This window comes from Ochotona curzoniae, unplaced genomic scaffold (assembly GCF_017591425.1).
Source record: "Ochotona curzoniae isolate NIBS_2020 unplaced genomic scaffold, NIBS_Ocur_1.0 scaffold_4505, whole genome shotgun sequence".
NCBI classification, from domain to species: domain Eukaryota; kingdom Metazoa; phylum Chordata; class Mammalia; order Lagomorpha; family Ochotonidae; genus Ochotona; species Ochotona curzoniae.
The window spans coordinates 41,673,709-41,690,229 of record NW_024467118.1 but is presented as its reverse complement, the minus strand read 5'-3'; the positions used below and the strand labels follow the sequence as shown (position 1 = coordinate 41,690,229).

At 34.9% G+C, this 16,521-nt stretch overlaps 1 protein-coding gene across 1 annotated transcript in view; it reads left to right on the top strand.

The window, feature by feature from the left end:
• Positions 1–14,937, top strand: part of VEGFC (vascular endothelial growth factor C) — an 86,228-nt gene extending 71,291 nt beyond the window's left edge. Inside the window, exons 5-7 of the mRNA XM_040966116.1 lie at positions 11,750–11,856; positions 12,167–12,500; positions 14,429–14,937. Coding sequence (XP_040822050.1) covers positions 11,750–11,856; positions 12,167–12,500; positions 14,429–14,543 — 556 coding nt within the window. The 3' untranslated portion in view covers positions 14,544–14,937. The remainder of the gene's footprint in view (positions 1–11,749; positions 11,857–12,166; positions 12,501–14,428) is intronic.
• The last annotated feature ends 1,584 nt before the right edge of the window (positions 14,938–16,521 follow it).

The following is a 16,521-nucleotide window of genomic DNA, read 5'->3' as shown; positions in this document are numbered from 1 at the left end:
ATCATTCAGTTACCTTTCTTCATCCCATTATTTATCTTACTTCAGCAAAGATTGAAAATTCAAATAGTAATTATTTGAAGTAATTTTCTTTCACTGTTATTACAAGTTAATATTTTAATCATCATTTTTTGTTCTGATTTTCTCCCTATCTAAGTTTGAAATGCAAAAGCACATGCTTCATTTGTTCACATTGAGAAGGGATCCTGATCCTGTGGATAATTAATATCATTTCCATCTGCAATGCAGGAGCTCTCTGCTTCAGCATAGGGACCAGTGTTCCTAGTTTGTTCTTTAGGAGGATTAGTGTATATGAATGAAAAGTAAATAAAAGTAAATAAATGAAAAGTAAATTTCTACAGAACATAAGGAAGTTAATGTGCAAGCATACTACATTTAAAATACCAATTTTACCCAAAAAAACCCTTGTACTTTAGAACACTCACTAATAAACATAATAAAGATGCTAGCAGAGGTTTTCCTCACTGAATGTTGGTAAAGATTTATTTTTATTGGAAAAGTATGATTATGGGGGAGAATGACAGACGAGAGAGAGAGAGATCTTCCATCTGGTGCTTTACTCCCTAAATCCCAGCAATGGCCGGAGCTGAGCCGATCTGAAGACAGGATCCAGAAGCTCTGTGTCTCCCGTGCAGGTGCATAGTCCCAAGGCTTTGTTTCCTCTTCTGCTCTCCCAGGCCACAAGCAGGGATCTGGAAAGGAAGTGAAGCAGCTGGGACTCGAACTGGCACCCATATGGGATCCCAGCACTTGGGGCTGGAGGATTAGTCAGTTAAGTTATCGGGTCGGGTCTTCCTCTGTTCCACGTACAGTTAAAACCAATTGGTGTTTTAGATAAAATAGAGGGCCTTGTTGGCCCTTGGGCATTTTAAAGGACAGAATGTGTGTGTGTATGTATGCAGAACATGTATGTATATGTTTATATATATTTATATGTGTATGTATGTTTTTATAGATTTGTGTGTATGTGTATATATATATATATATAAAAGGGCACCTGTCATGTAAATGAAAAGGCTGTATTCACCTTCATTCATGTAGTCATAAGAATTCTGTTGACATTTCCACCCTGTGTGTCTTTGAAAATTTCAATCATTATGTTTGTGTTCATTATTCAAAATTGATATTTGAAAGCCTGAGTTGATTGCATTGATTTCTTATGCAAGTATTTGAACCAGTCTTACATTGCTATATTAGAAGTACAGAATCAAAGACATTAAAGTCTTTTATTTCTGCATTATTAGTAGCAATGTCCTTTCTTATCCTTTAAGGCTTTGGAATCACGTAGTTGAACTTCTTAAATCGAGTGCAAACAAGACTAATTGTTGGGAGAGGACTGTGTCTTACAACATCATTCAAACCTAAACTTAATCCTTCACTCACTTCAATCTAGATGTTTGATTAATGCAGTAGTGACAGTACCAGTTTTCCAGTAGAAAGTCTTTTTCCCTACCTCTGGATAATATCACAAAGCAAGCTTTAAAAGACATCTCTTCATTCATCGAAACACAAAGAAGTCAGTGATTTTCATCTGTTTAAAGAATTGAGCACACATTTTTCATTCTCTGCTGGTACCAGCCTTCCTTTTTCATTTTGTCTCGCAATATTCTCCAAGTTCGTGTATCACAGCGTCTGATTCCCTGAACGCCGCCGAGCTCATTTCCTGCTTGGTGTCTTGTTTCTATTCTGGCCCTGGCTTGAAATAGGTTCCCTTTCTTTTTTGACTTTCCCAAGTCCTATCTATTTGTCAGAGTTCAAATAAAGGTCTTTTCTCCTGCATTTGTCTGTTAAAGGCCACAACCACCTTTGCTTTTTGAAAATCCAAAGTAATTACTAGATATACTTTGCCCTTGCATGGTGTACTCACAGTCTGCAACCATTGCATGTGAAGCTGGACTGTGAGAGTGTTTGGGGAAGGCTAATATACTGCATAATATCCAGTTTATAGCACTCAAAATTATTGAGATATTAGGATGCTCCCTAGCATTTTTGTCTTAAGAAGCTCTCACAAAATTCATGTATCAGCTCAGCAGTATCATTAGCCTTATTTTACAAATGAATCAGAAAACCACATTCCAAAGTTCAGAAATAAGCAGTATGCTATGATGAATAGCAATTTTTTTTACTGGTCTATATATACTTTATATGTGTTACTTTCTTGTTCATCATTATTCATACAACTACAATGCTGTATACACTGTTTGAGGTCAAAAGATACTGCTGTGTGTACCATCTGAAGTTAAGAGAGAAAGTTGAAGCAAAAAGAGCCTGTTCCGTTATCTTTCACCTTGTAAAATAAAACCTCGCAAGACTGTAAATACAGTGATTGCTAGATTTTCATTGTTTTAAGTCTATCAAATTTCCCTCAGTGTTTCAGGAAATAAACAAAATAATAAAACAAAAGCATAAGCTTCAATACTGACTCTATTTCCTCTATTCCTATCGATATTTTGATGTCTGACTCATGAATCTACTAGTCATGTGCCAAGACAGTTGGTGATGACACGGTGGTTCCTCTCTTACATCCAGGTTATAGACAAAGGGTGAGTTTTTCCCAGTGTCAGGACTACTGCTTTAAAATCTAGTCATTTCCATTCTTATAAAAAAGGAAAAGATCTGGTGTTTCAATCTGCTACTTATTCAAAAAAATTTACTGAAATAGTAGTATGCTCATTAATATCTTTTACCTACAATCTCTCCTTTTCTATACTTTGAATATCATTCATTTTGTAATAGGCTAATGTATATGGATAGGCATAGATATTCTGCGGAGGAATTTTTACTGTGAAATATGTACCTTTTCATTTTAAATGATTCATATAGATTCTTAGGAATCTAATGTATTTCTGGTTGCTATTTATAATACTTGAAGAAGTTACTTTATAACGGTAAAATAAAGGTCAGTTTTACTTAACTGCTATCCATTCACTGTTAATCATCATTGCAAAAATATAAGCAAAACTGACATAAGATGAGCACAATTTGGACATTATTGAATTATTTCACCACTGGCATTGTGGCTCTGCTAATGAAAGAGTGTAGTTGACCTTCCTACTGTTATTCAGACAGAAATGTTGAGCAAGATGGTCTGAATCTAAATCCTTTCATTGCCTAATTACTGATTTGAACTTCAGAAAATATCATCAGTTGGCATTTAGGAAATCAAGGTTTTTATATACATCAAATTATTAGTTTGGTTATTGTTTTCCTTATCTGTTTTCTTAATGTAATTCACGACTTCATACTGGACATCCTGTTGGATGATATGATGATCCTCTGAAGGGGGTTGAGCTTCTTGCTACCTGTTTTGGGGTACAATCTTCACAAGTGTTAATGAATCACACTTTGTATTTTACTAAACTCAGGAAACTTCTCTGGGAATAGCTGCCACATGGTAACGAAAGTTCAGACTGTAGCATTGTGAAAACATTTTATTAAAAGAGTTGCCAATTGGAGCAAATGATTAATACCACAATTGATACCTATAAAAATATTGTGTTAATTTATAATCATTAAATACTATGGTTTAGATCTGTGTTAAAGAAATGTTATTCATTTTGAATAATGAAATATTTTAAAGAGAGGTTTAGTAAAGCAGTTCAATAATTAGTTAAAGACAAAGTGGAGTTCATTTTGTTTCATTGGAGGTATATTATAAGCTTGCAATGTAATGGATGAACTTGAAGAACACTATACTAAGAGACATAAGCAAGACACAGAAAAACAAATATTGCACATGACCTTATTGATGAGTGGAATCCAAAATATGGAACTGGGATCAGGCATGTGTAGCCTAGCGGTTTAGTCACTGGTTAAAATGGCTACCTCCCACATTGCGTACCTGGATTCTCTTTCTGTCCCTGAAATTGACTCCAGCTTCCTGCTAATGAAGGTCATGGGATGCGCTAGCAGTATGTAAAGAATGGGGCTTCTGCCACGCACATGGGTAACCAGGACTGCTCTGCTGATCCAGCTTCAGGTTCGACTAGCCTCACATAGGGGGCACTGGAGGAGTGAGCTATAGTTGGAAGCTCACAATAGCTCTCTCTATCTCTCCTCTGTCCTTCCTCCACCTCTCTCCTCTCTCTCTCTCTCCTCTCTCACGCGGGTTCTACTTCTACCTCTCAATTAAGTAACTAGTTACAAAGTAGAACTTACAAAACCTAATGGAAGAGTAGTTATCAGAGGCTGGGGGCAAAGGAAGATCGGGAGTGTTGGTCAAAGGGTACAGACTTGCAGTTAGTACTGTGTGAACTCTGGAGAGTAATGTAGCTAGTAATGTATTGCAAGCTAAATTTTCTAAGAGAGTAGATCTCAATGACTACCAAAAATATAAGCATAACCAGGAGAAGTGATAAATATGCTCGTTAGCTTGATTGTGTAATCATTTTGAAATGCACTTAAGTATCAAATATCACTTTGTACACCTTAAGTTACACAATTTTTGTCTCTCAAATACATTTTATAATGCTCGAAAATATACTAAAGTGGCTAATAAAAACCTATTGCAAAATCATAATTTTTCTGAAAAAGCATAATACTTAAGCTTGGTTCTAATAAATACTAAATGAAATGTAAGTGTATCCTAGTTTATAGATGTAGGATTGTGGTATTAAGAAATACCCATATATACTAAAATCCCAAGTGTCTCAATACCAAAAGTGGAGAATATAAAAGTGGTGCAAAAATAGCATGCATCCAAAAGTTTGCAACAATATTCAGATTATAAAAGTTATGAGTTGTCCCCATTGATAAAAATGATTAGCCAGAAACATCAATTTTGAATTGGCAAGCACGTTTCAGGTATAACTGGAGTATGGTTTTCAGGTCTGTGCTGCTATTCAGTATAAACTTGCAGAAGCAAGAATTAGTTTTGTCAGATTAAACAAGTTACTTATTTAAAACTAATCAAACTGTTTGATATAGTACTTCCATTAATAGATAGTTGCATATATTTCTACACACACACATGTAATACTTTTGAATTTGCATTTTGAAGATACTGAAGTAATAAAAAGGAAGCCATGTATTTTTTTCGGGGTACATAAAATGGGATATGTTTTGGTTTTGTATTTACAGGACAATTTCATGTATGCATTTAAGGTTTCAGCACAGGGAAATGAATACATACTCTTGCAGAGAAGGTTTCATCATTCACTAATATTGTATAGGCTAGAGATTAAGATGATTCCTGCAATATTTTTCATTTAAGTGACTTGGATCTGTATTTTGGCAATTTTTAAAATATTAATTCATATAAATAACAGGTCTCAGGAGTTTCCTAGATGCATTCCTAAAAAGATCATCTCCCTCCCTGCCTCCCTCTCATCCATCATTACCCTACTCCCTTTTACCTTTATTTTCTTTCCTTTAATTTTTACAATAGCATGCTTTCAGTTATTTTATGATCACTAACTCAGTGCACCACTAACCATAATGTTCAAAAAGTAAAAAATAAACCTCTGTTCCACAGGAATATAGACAAGAGATATAAGCAATAATCAAGTCATAAGATGTCAGCTTCTTCCTCATACACTGGATTTTTTTATGTTCTGTGTTAAGTACCACATATAAAACAAAACATGAGATATTTCTCCGTTTTAATGACTGGCTTATTTCACTAAGTATAATGGTTTCTAGTTGCAGCTGTTTTCTTGCAAAAGGTAGGACTGTATGCTAAAACAAATATATCAGGTAACAAGCAAGCACACAGCCATACAAAACCACATATGTGGAAGAGAGACAGTGTGTGTTAGGGGCATTAGCTGCGCAAATTTGTGTATATACACATTCACATATATGTCATTGAAATGGGATCTCAGAAAACAATCATTTCATTCTATGATACTGTGTAGGAAAATGCATTTCCCAGCCATTTGAATTGACATAAAGATTCAATAATGGATCACAGCCAACTGCTAGAAACACTGGCAGTATAAAATATATATGAGAAAGGTATCTCTCTGCTCTCGCCCTACAGTACTATTCTCCCCATGTTAACAGGTCAATGTGTTGCTTAAAACAGTGAGAACCTCAGTGAGGCAATGTTGCCAGGTTGATTTAAACATCATTTATAAAGGAATGATGAAGATTGCATGCAACTAGAAATAATTCACTCTGTTATGTTACCAAACACCAGGTGTAATGTGATGGAAGGATGGTAAGATTTGGTTTGACATAATGTTATCTGAAGGCAGTAATACTCTTTGTGAAAGTATATAAATACTGTTTACATTTTATTTGGGCAATGTGCATTCCTGAATAACCAAGGAAATAATAACAAAATATGTTATGAGAGATTTACATTGAAATTATTTTATAATATTAAGGAAAGTGTAAAAATATTTAAATAACAAAAAGTTTTTTAAAGAGTATACAACGGATGTTTTCTTTGTAGTAAAATAAAGAAAAATGTATGCAACCTTGTCATCCACCCCCCCCACAAAAAACATTGAAGACCGAAACCAATAAGAGAATATGAAGAATAGTCTTCAAGACATATCACCCAGAATGAACTATATTGGATACCCAATTGTCTATTAGTCCTCATTCAAATAATCACCTATTTTTTTATTTTCAGTAAGTAAAAATAAAAACAAAATCATGTGCTATGTGCCGGCTGAAGTAAATAAATATTTATATTAAGATTGTTAAAAAACCAAAGTTTTCATAGAATTCCTTCAAATCAAAAGGATAAATTAAGTCTCAGTAATGTTTCATTGTATTTAGAATTAATATAAAAGCTCTATTTCCTAAAAACACATAGCAATCAGAATTTTACTGTTTTAAATGGGGAAAAAATGAGGAGAATCAAAGTGGTGGACTAGGTTAATGGCACGTTTAAGTAGATGGAAAATCATTAGCCAGGATGAAGCAGAGAGGGTATATTCCAACAAATAGAAGAGGACAGGCAACAGCAGAAGGGCAGCTGGAGACTGGATTCGACCAGGAGCAGAGGCAGAACAGCATACCTCAGGAAGGTGGTGCAGGAATAGAGTGGATTTCACAGCTTAGACCCACACCAGAACTAAATCAGGTCCCATTTTGTGTAGGGAGGCAAAGGTTGTGGGACAGCACTACACATGTGCTGAACTTGGAGTGACCTTGTTTCTGGCTCAGTGCACCTCACCAATGTAGCAAACTACCGGTTCCACCAAAACTAGGTCCAGATAGCCCCCAGACCTAATGGCTAGCAGATCCAGAACTCCACTGCTGTCACATCAGGCACCATTTAGTGCAGTGTGGCAAAGGCTGTGTGCATGTGCTCAGCTGGGAGTGAACTCACTTCCAGTTCAGTGTATTGCACTGATCCCAAATAATACTGACTTTGTCATCTTATAGGTCAAAATAGGTTCATGTTGCCCTCAGACCTAATAGCTGGCAGGTCCAACAAGATGAGCACCACCAACAACCTAACTATTTAGGACACCTGGTGTCTCCCTAATCCTGGGAACTGCTTGAACTGGAAGTGGGAGAAACACAATAAGTAAAATCAAATTGTAGTCTTGTGGGAGACAGAGCTTAGAAATCTGCCCCAAGGAGAAGAATCTGCTAACCCAAAAGTACAGGTATGAAGAGCTAAAGAAGAACCAAAGGCACAATTAATATTGCTGAAGACACCCCCGCAAAGGAGCAAAAGTCTTTGCCAACCTCAGAGTTAACAGGAATATATTAAGGAAATGGGGGATACAGAATTCAGAAAACCTGTTATAAAGCTTATCAACAATGAGAAGCATGTAATACAGGAGTTCAAGGAATTTAAGGAATGATGTCACACTGGAAATAGCAACACTGAAACAAAATCAAGATTAATTATTGGAAGTGATGAACACAATAGAGTAAATTAAAAATTCAGTGCATAGTCATAATAGAATGAAAGGGGCAGAAGAAAGAATCTCAGAATTATAAAATTTTCTTGTCACATAGGTAAAAAAGTCAAAAAGCTGGAGGCAGAGCTGGGTCAAGATAAAAAAAAAAAAAACTATTCAAGAATTAAGAGACACTTTTAGGCCAAATGTAAGTGTTATGGAAGTTCCAGAAGGTGCAGAAAAGGAACTGAGCTTAAAGTTGTATTCTATGAAACAATAAAAGAAAAGTTCCCTAATATGGAGAAAGAATTAGGGAACAACATCCAGGAAGGGCACAGAACTCTTAACAAGGAGGATCAAATGCGATCCTCACCATCACACATGATACTCAAGCTCTCTTTAGTCAAACATAAGGAAAAGATCCTTAAATGTGCATGTGGAAAAAAATCAATTGACATACAGAGGAATGGAAATCAGACTCACAGCTGATTTCTCACAGGAAACTCTACAGGTCAGAAGAAAATGGAGCAACTTGTTCCAGATCCTAATGGGAAAAAATTGTCAGCCCAGAGTAATGTACACAACAAAGCTTTCTTTCATCTTTTAAAATGAAATAAAATTATTCCACAATAAAAAAGCTAAAAGAATATCCTTCTTTCAGACCTACCCTACAAATGATATTTAAAGATGTTCTCTTGACAGAGTAAATAGCACCCACCAAAACCAAAAGCAAATGTAAAAAACATCCCAGTAAAAATAACAACAGGAGACTAAATCAAACAGTGAACAATCCGTTGCTAAAATGACAGGACCAAATTACCACCGATTCATATTAACCATGAATGTAAATGGTTTAAACACATGAATCAAACGTCATAGATAAATAGACTGAATCACAAAAACAAAACTCATTTATTTGTTGCCTACAGGAGATACATCTCACCAACAAACATGAGCAGAAACTATATCTCATGCATTTTGATGGTTTTGCTTTTAGTTTCTTCAAATTTTTTTTCTCATATTAAATTCTTCACTGATTCATAATAGATCACATAGTAGCATCATTTCTTTTTCAAGAAGGTTCTGGATTTTCTTTTTCATTTCTCCAGTGATACATTAGTCATTCAGTAGCATGTTACTTAACTCTATAGCATTGTAGATTTTGTGTCTTTTCATCTAAGGGGATATATAGTAACTATGTAATGGAGACTATCATATCCAGATGTGAAGGTACAATGCAGTAATGCGTCTCTACTTCCAAATCAAAGATGGACTCCCAATGAAACTGTTAAATATATCTTGACAATAGGATGCTAGACTGTCTGTCATTGTTCATGCCCATAATGATGGTCATATGACTGTTTATGAAGAACTAAACTATTGTAATAATGTAGGGGAAATCAGGGGAGGGGAATTGAGGGAGAGGCTGGTGGAAATCCCAGGGCCTATGGAACTGTATCATAAAATAATAGTAATAATAATAATAATAAAGATTTTGGAGGACAAAAGAAAAAATAAATAAAAATAAATAAAAATTATGGTAAGTCCATATAATTTTCAAATATAGATGATTTCTTATACAATTTATATACCTTAATACTCACAGAATGGTACTTAACTTGGTGGTATCTAAAATGCTTTTATGCTATTTCCTAGTCACTAGCCATTACTCTTAATAACACAACTGTTAATTTGTATATAGTTCAGTGAACTGCTTGTTGTAGAAGAAGCTATTAGTTTATCATATAGCATAGCAAATAACATACAGTACTTGAAGTTATTCAGAAATTGAAATTAAATAAATACTGTAGTAGACTATTCTTTATTAATGTGAAGGAGACATGGCCCCTGAAGGACACAAAAGGAGAGCTGACAGCTTTCGGAAGGAGATGAAGTGGAGGATAAGGGGACTATTTTAGACCAACTGCCATGTTAAAAAGAGGCAGTAGAGATTACCTGCATCTTGGAGCTGACAGAGAGTGCTAGACAGGAAGGTTCTAGTCAAACCTCAGGGATGATTTCCAAACTGATAGAAAAAAAAAAATAGCTTTTAAAAAAAATCAGATTAGCTTATTCTGCTATTCAGAAATTCATTTCTATCGTGTAATGTGATGCCAGGCTTTTTTTTTTTAATGAAAAGTATATATGAATGAATGTAACTGAACAATCTCTTAGGAATATCTGAAGCATTCGGTGCACTTTTCCAGATGCCTACATACTATTATAGTCTACCAGTTTGAAATGTAGAGATAATTTGCTGCCAGTAATGCTGCTTATGATGTTGTCGCCAATGTCAAAGACACACTATTTCCATTTAATTTTTACACCAGCATCAATCTACAAATGAGGCAATGATAAGGGTAGACATACTCTGTAAATTTGGTAATTAAAACCAAAAGATCCTTTTACTGGGTAAACATAAACTTGGGAAATAGTCTACATTTGCTAGCTCTGCCCTCTGAGAAGATCTAGAAATAATGCAATAGTGTGGCAGTGAACATATCTGATATCAAATGATAGCTTCTATGTGTCAGTTTTCAACTAAAGCAGTTATGGATCCTTGAAGAAATTGTTGATGCCAGGTGTGGCAGGAAAATGAACAAGCTGGTTTTATGACGTCTGTTCATCCTAGAATCCTAGACAGCAAAGATTGTCAAAGTAAAGTCTGATGCCATTATATGCACCAACCTACAGACATTCCATTAGCTATTAGGCAGTTGTGGGCTGATGGCATCAACTGAAGGTTTGGCACACTTGATTGAAACCTGTGCACATATGTTCATAACTATGCTCATGCAGGTAAGTAAAAAGGGAGGTGAAAGGGAGCTTAGCAAAGAACAATGAGTGAGAAGAAAGAAAAAAGGACAGCCATAACATTAGTAAAACAAAAAATTGCCTTGTGGTAACTTTCTGGTGGTCACAGAATGGAAATTTGCATAAATGGGATTTATAACTGTGGAGATATGTTTCATAACCAAGTAAAGATATGTATATAAAGCAATACAAAAATCATAGAAAATACATATTATGAAAAACTTCATAAATCTCAAAAATGTTACACCAAACTAAACTTTTAAAAAAAATTATCACGAATCTTTTGCAGTATGTTCTTTCATAGATGCTTCTTTTCTCCTTTTCAGCAGAGAGTTCAGGAGTCTTTAAAATTAGTATTAGTTTGTGTTTTTTATAGACACAATTCTAATATAAGGCAACATCCCCTTTCGTTTCCTCACTTTGCTCCTTCTGACTTTCTTTCCTCTTTTCTATTCCTTCCTTCATTTTTTTCTTCCTTCCTTCTTCCTTTCTTTCATTTTCAATTTTTGAAAGAGCATATTTTATTTGCATTATTGTCAAAGGTTTATTAGGCCACTAAGAACTCAACAAGTATAAAGCAAAAAAGACTCTGCTTCAATGGAAATGCAGTTCAGCACTATAAGCAAAAATCAAATGAAAAAACCATTTCATTCATATACAGTCAGTTTTGCAAATACTCGCAGATTGTTTGAAGAAACCAAAAAATTGGAAGCAATTAAATAGTTGTTAGAAATTAATAAAATAAATAATCATGCTTGTTTTTATGGATAATTATGCAGACACATACATCATGAAATGATAGATAAATGTGTCCATGGTATAATGTTTAGAGGGAGGAAAAAGAAATTTCTAATATAAAAGATTTTGTTGCATCTTTTTCAAAATAAAATACAATGTGATTATTAAAATTAGTATATTTATCTAAAAGCAAAAAGATGTAATCTTTTGGGTTTGTACCATGAAAAATGTTTACCACTGAGATAAGAATTTGAGTGCAATTAAACACTTGTAGAGGCATTCACTTAATCCATAATGCATAAGGGAGAAAAGAGGTGACCTTGCCTATGTTATAGTTACAGTCTTCTTTAACCAAGTATGTTTCTTCAAAGGTGTGAAGCAACAAATAAGACTTGTCCCCCAAATCACCTGTGGAATAATCACCTCTGCAGATGCCTGGCTCAGCAAGATTTTATTTTTTCTACAAATGTTGAGGATGGTAAGCAGAATGATATTTTTGAAACTAAAGGCTGGAAGTCTATATTTTGATTAACACTTACTTTAATATTAAAACCATATGTATAATAATCAGGTCATCATTCTTTGAAAGAGTGACTACAAAGCAGAGCATTTTTAAAATTTTATCTTTGTATTTTTTTTTTTTTGGTTAAGAAACAAATCCACGTTTGTACATAATCATTTAATGGAAAACACAAAAATTAAAATGTTTTAAAATGCTTGTGATTGTCCCACGTCACATGCAGACTTTGCAAGGTATAGTGAGGATGTTCTCACTTGTGTTTGTCTAGACTCTGCTGATGGATTCCATGACATCTGTGGACCCAACAAGGAGCTGGATGAGGAGACCTGCCAGTGTGTCTGCAAAGGGGGCCTTGGGCCTTCCAGCTGTGGACCCCACAAAGAACTAGACAGAAACTCGTGCCAGTGTGTCTGCAAAAACAAACTTTTCCCCAGCTCATGTGGAGCCAACAGAGAATTTGATGAAAACACATGCCAGTGTGTATGTAAAAGAACGTGCCCAAGAAATCAACCCCTCAATCCTGGAAAATGTGTCTGTGAATGCACAGAAAGTCGGGAAAAATGCTTTTTGAAAGGAAAGAAATTCCAGCATCAAACATGCAGGTAAGAGTACAAGACCTGGAAATAAAATGTGCTCAAACAAAAACAGATTTCCTATCCCAAACTAGCAATTATGAGAATGTGACTAATAAGTTCAGGAAGACAAATTCTAATTTTTTTCATTAACCAATGATGAACTTTCATGAGATCAATAACTCAAAAAAAGGGGGTGGGGGACCCAAACCAGGTCCAAGTTCAGAATAAAATCTAAATTCTTAAGCGAGAGGCTAATGTACTGATGATCAGTATAACTCATAAATATTTTGAAGGATTTACAAAATACTTCTACTTACCCCTACCAAAATTTATATCTTCATGTGGAACTTGGGACAACTGTTTTAAGTGCAAATAATTTTATGCAAAGCTTACAAAAGACAGGATTGTCCATTTACTCTGCAGTTATTGTCTAGGATATATGTATGGCAAGTATTTAATGGAATTGGATAGATCAGTTAACATGTTGTTAAAGATTACCAAAGACTTGTTTCTCAAAACTTGGTTTTGTTCTTGTTTTTATCACTAAAAAAAAAAAAAGGTAATAGTATTGGACTCAAGAATATTCAATATTAACTAATTAAATTGCTCTTTAACCTTAAGAGAATAAAGTGACCTTTTAGAGCCAGATCTCACATTTCTACATTGTTCCATCATTCATGCTTTCAACTTTGTAACTTTGGCATCTTCAATGCTAGTTCACTCTTCTTTGAATTTATGAGTTTCAAATTCTGTTTTGTTGGCATCTGTGATGCTGAGCATATTTTGGAAACAAAGCTCTGTGCTCTTCAAAGTTGCTCAGTGCTGGGTGTTTGTATTCACTTTTTTTTTCACATCATCATTCAGCTGTTTCCTGGTTTTCTACAGAGACATGCATGTACACACACACACACCATTCTCAATATTTATTGAAAAAAATCTACTCCAGAGTGTTCCTTGGCTCACTGTTTTAATTAGCAACTTTCAGTTTCATTACTTGTTAGAAAGTGTGTGCCATTGTAGTAAGGGAAAACTCAGTGGTCTTAGAACCTTGAATTTGTATTGAGGAAGTACAGAAATGTTGACTAGATATGGTTTTGTCTACAGAAAAAAATTAAATTGAAAGCTAATATAAAGGCTTTTTCTACTGCATTTTTGATTTGCTTCTCAGATCATCTCACACCTTTCCATGTACATCCGTGTACATCCACATATTCCATGTCTCTTATGCAAAAGGTTCTTCAAAAAGAATGCCAGTTCTTCAAAACCCCCGAGCTGCCAACAGATTTACTGCTTGGTAATTTTTCCCTTCACCACTACCAAGTCTAGGAGGAGAGGAGACAATGTGGAGCAGTCAGTATGGCCTCTCCCCTGGAGGCCATCGGGTGTCTCAGTTGAAGTCCAGGTGGGCTGGGAAATGTACCCACTCTTACAGGTGGAATGGGAGATGTACCCCCTCTTACACATCTAGCTGCTGAGTGGAGACACAAGAGTGAAAATGGAGCTGTTCACCGAGGACAGTCCTGCCAGTATGACTGGGTTTAAGCTCTGTAAGAGATTTGCGTCATAAAATAATAAAATGAATTAATTTTAAAAGAATTCTAAGTTCCAAACAAGTCCCAGACCTTTGTGTATTTTGTTGTGCTTATGTTATCACAATAAATCAACACAAATATTCCTTTTTTATGGTATTATCTTCCAGAAAGCAGAACACTTACAAAGAAATAGTGCTTAAAACACCCCCTCTTTCCATTTATTCTTTCAGCAAGCAAAACATTTTTTTTTCACTTTTCCATGTTTCTTGAGTTTTGTAATTCAAGTACAAACTTTAAACACTCATAAATGAAACTGGTAACGTTTTTCCAGTTTGAAATGTTGAAAACACAAAAATACATGCTTTGCACGATGAAGTCACTCCTTGGTATTTAACAAAAGTGTTTTTCTCTGTGTTTCCCTAGTTGTTACAGACGACCGTGTACAAATCGACTGAAACATTGCGAGCATGGACTGTCATTTAGTGAAGAAGTGTGTCGCTGTGTTCCTTCATTTTGGAAAAGACCACATATGAACTAAATTTGTACTGTTTCCCAGTTCTCCGTTTTTTCTATCGTGGAAAACTGTTGTTGCTACAGCAGAACTGTTTATGAATAGAGACCCTATGGGACCATGCCGCCAAGACAAAGTCTGTGTTTGCTGAACCACCTAAGTGGTTATCGTTACAGAGAAGGACCGGAGCTGATCTAAAGAAGGCTTCTTTCAAAGACTGGTTTTCTCCCAGTGACCAAACAGCCCAGGTTTTATTTTTTCCCCTCTAGTGATTTCCTTTTAAAATAATGACTATATAATTTATTTCCACTAAAAATATTGTTTCTGCATTTGTTTTTATAGCAATAACAATTGGTAAAGCTCACTGTGATCAATATTTTTATATCATGCAAAATATGTTTAAAATAAAATGAATATTGTAAGTTGGTTATTTGAGTTCATCACCTTCAAGACTGGTATCTTGCCACACAGAAACTCCCTGCACCCATTTTTCCCCTCAGTAAATGGCATATTTTGATTGCCATAAAATTTCATGTAATTTTCAGAGGGACAATGATATGTTACTGTACTCTGTTCTAATTTTTCTACCCACTTCATTATAACAGTTAGTTTAGCACCTGATAACTTTTAAACAAAAATGATCTGAATCAACATAGAACAACCTGTAAAATAGTCTTCTAGAATGCCCAAGCATTTGAAAATTATTATGTACACTAGAACTTTAAATTCTTGGTATAAAGATCTTATAGTGTATATTAAAAATTGAATTTAAAATATTTTCTCAGAAAGATTCAAGAAGAATCTTTGGTAAATATTCAACTTTTTCCTAGCCAGCAAAAATATATTTTTTTTTGTGAACTAAAGTTCCCTTGTATCCAAAAGTTAAATAATATCTAAATGGTTATATAAATTTAAAAGGGAGCATTTCAGTCAAACAACTTAAGTGCCTGCTTCAGTGTTTAAAAAGGCATCCTCATAAAACAATTTTCTCTGGAAGCAAATATTTTGCCTACATAAATACAACCAAATACACAACTTGGGTCACATGTGAACTATATGCACATGTGACCCAAACACCATATAAAAGTTAGTCCTGAGCTAATCTACACAAGCTACATGAAGTTAACTTTCTAGAAGGCAGCAAATGTCATATACAGAAACATTGTAAGTACTATAGGTGAATAGTAAAGTACACAATATGTATTTATGTTTGTTTTGCTGTAAAAGAAATATTTTTCAAAAAATATAAGAACTTGATGTCCAAAAAATCTGTTTTCAACACTGACAGTTAATATAGATTTAACGGGCACTGTCTACTGAATTCCAATTAAGTCCACTACACATTAACACCTCGTTTATGACATAAGATTGTTTTCATGTACAGGAAAAGAAAATGACTTGCAAAATTCTCTCATTAGATAGTTCAGGACTATATTCTTACATTGTATAAGGATAGCTCTGGGGCCAGTATCCTATACCTAACAAATGTCAGCACCATGTATGGGCACCATTTCTCATCCAGCTCCCTGCATATGGCATGGGAACGCTACAGAGGATGGCCTAAGGTCTTGGGGCCATGCTCCAACAAGGGAGACCCAAAAGAGGCTCCTCGCTCCTGAAGTCGGATCAGCTCAGGCTGTTGCAACCATTAAGGGAGTGAGCCAGTCAATCAATGAGGTTTTTTTTCTTTCTGTTTCTTATTCACTCTAAATCTGCCTTTCCAATAAAAACAGATAAATCTTTAAAAAATCTTAAGATAATTCTGAAGCCTCTAAGGAGACATTTACAATCTACATTGTGGGTACTAGGCCTAGCTAAGATCTAGCCACTTTACAAACTCAATAAAAAGAGAGAGAAGTAGGAAAAGAGGGAGGAAGAAAATTTGACAATAGCTACATTTCCTAATACTTATTCTTGTAAGAGGAAAATTGAAATCCAAATAACCTCTTCCCAGCTGTTGGGGAGGCAGAATTTATAGGGCATAAAAATGTTCATCATTTTTGAA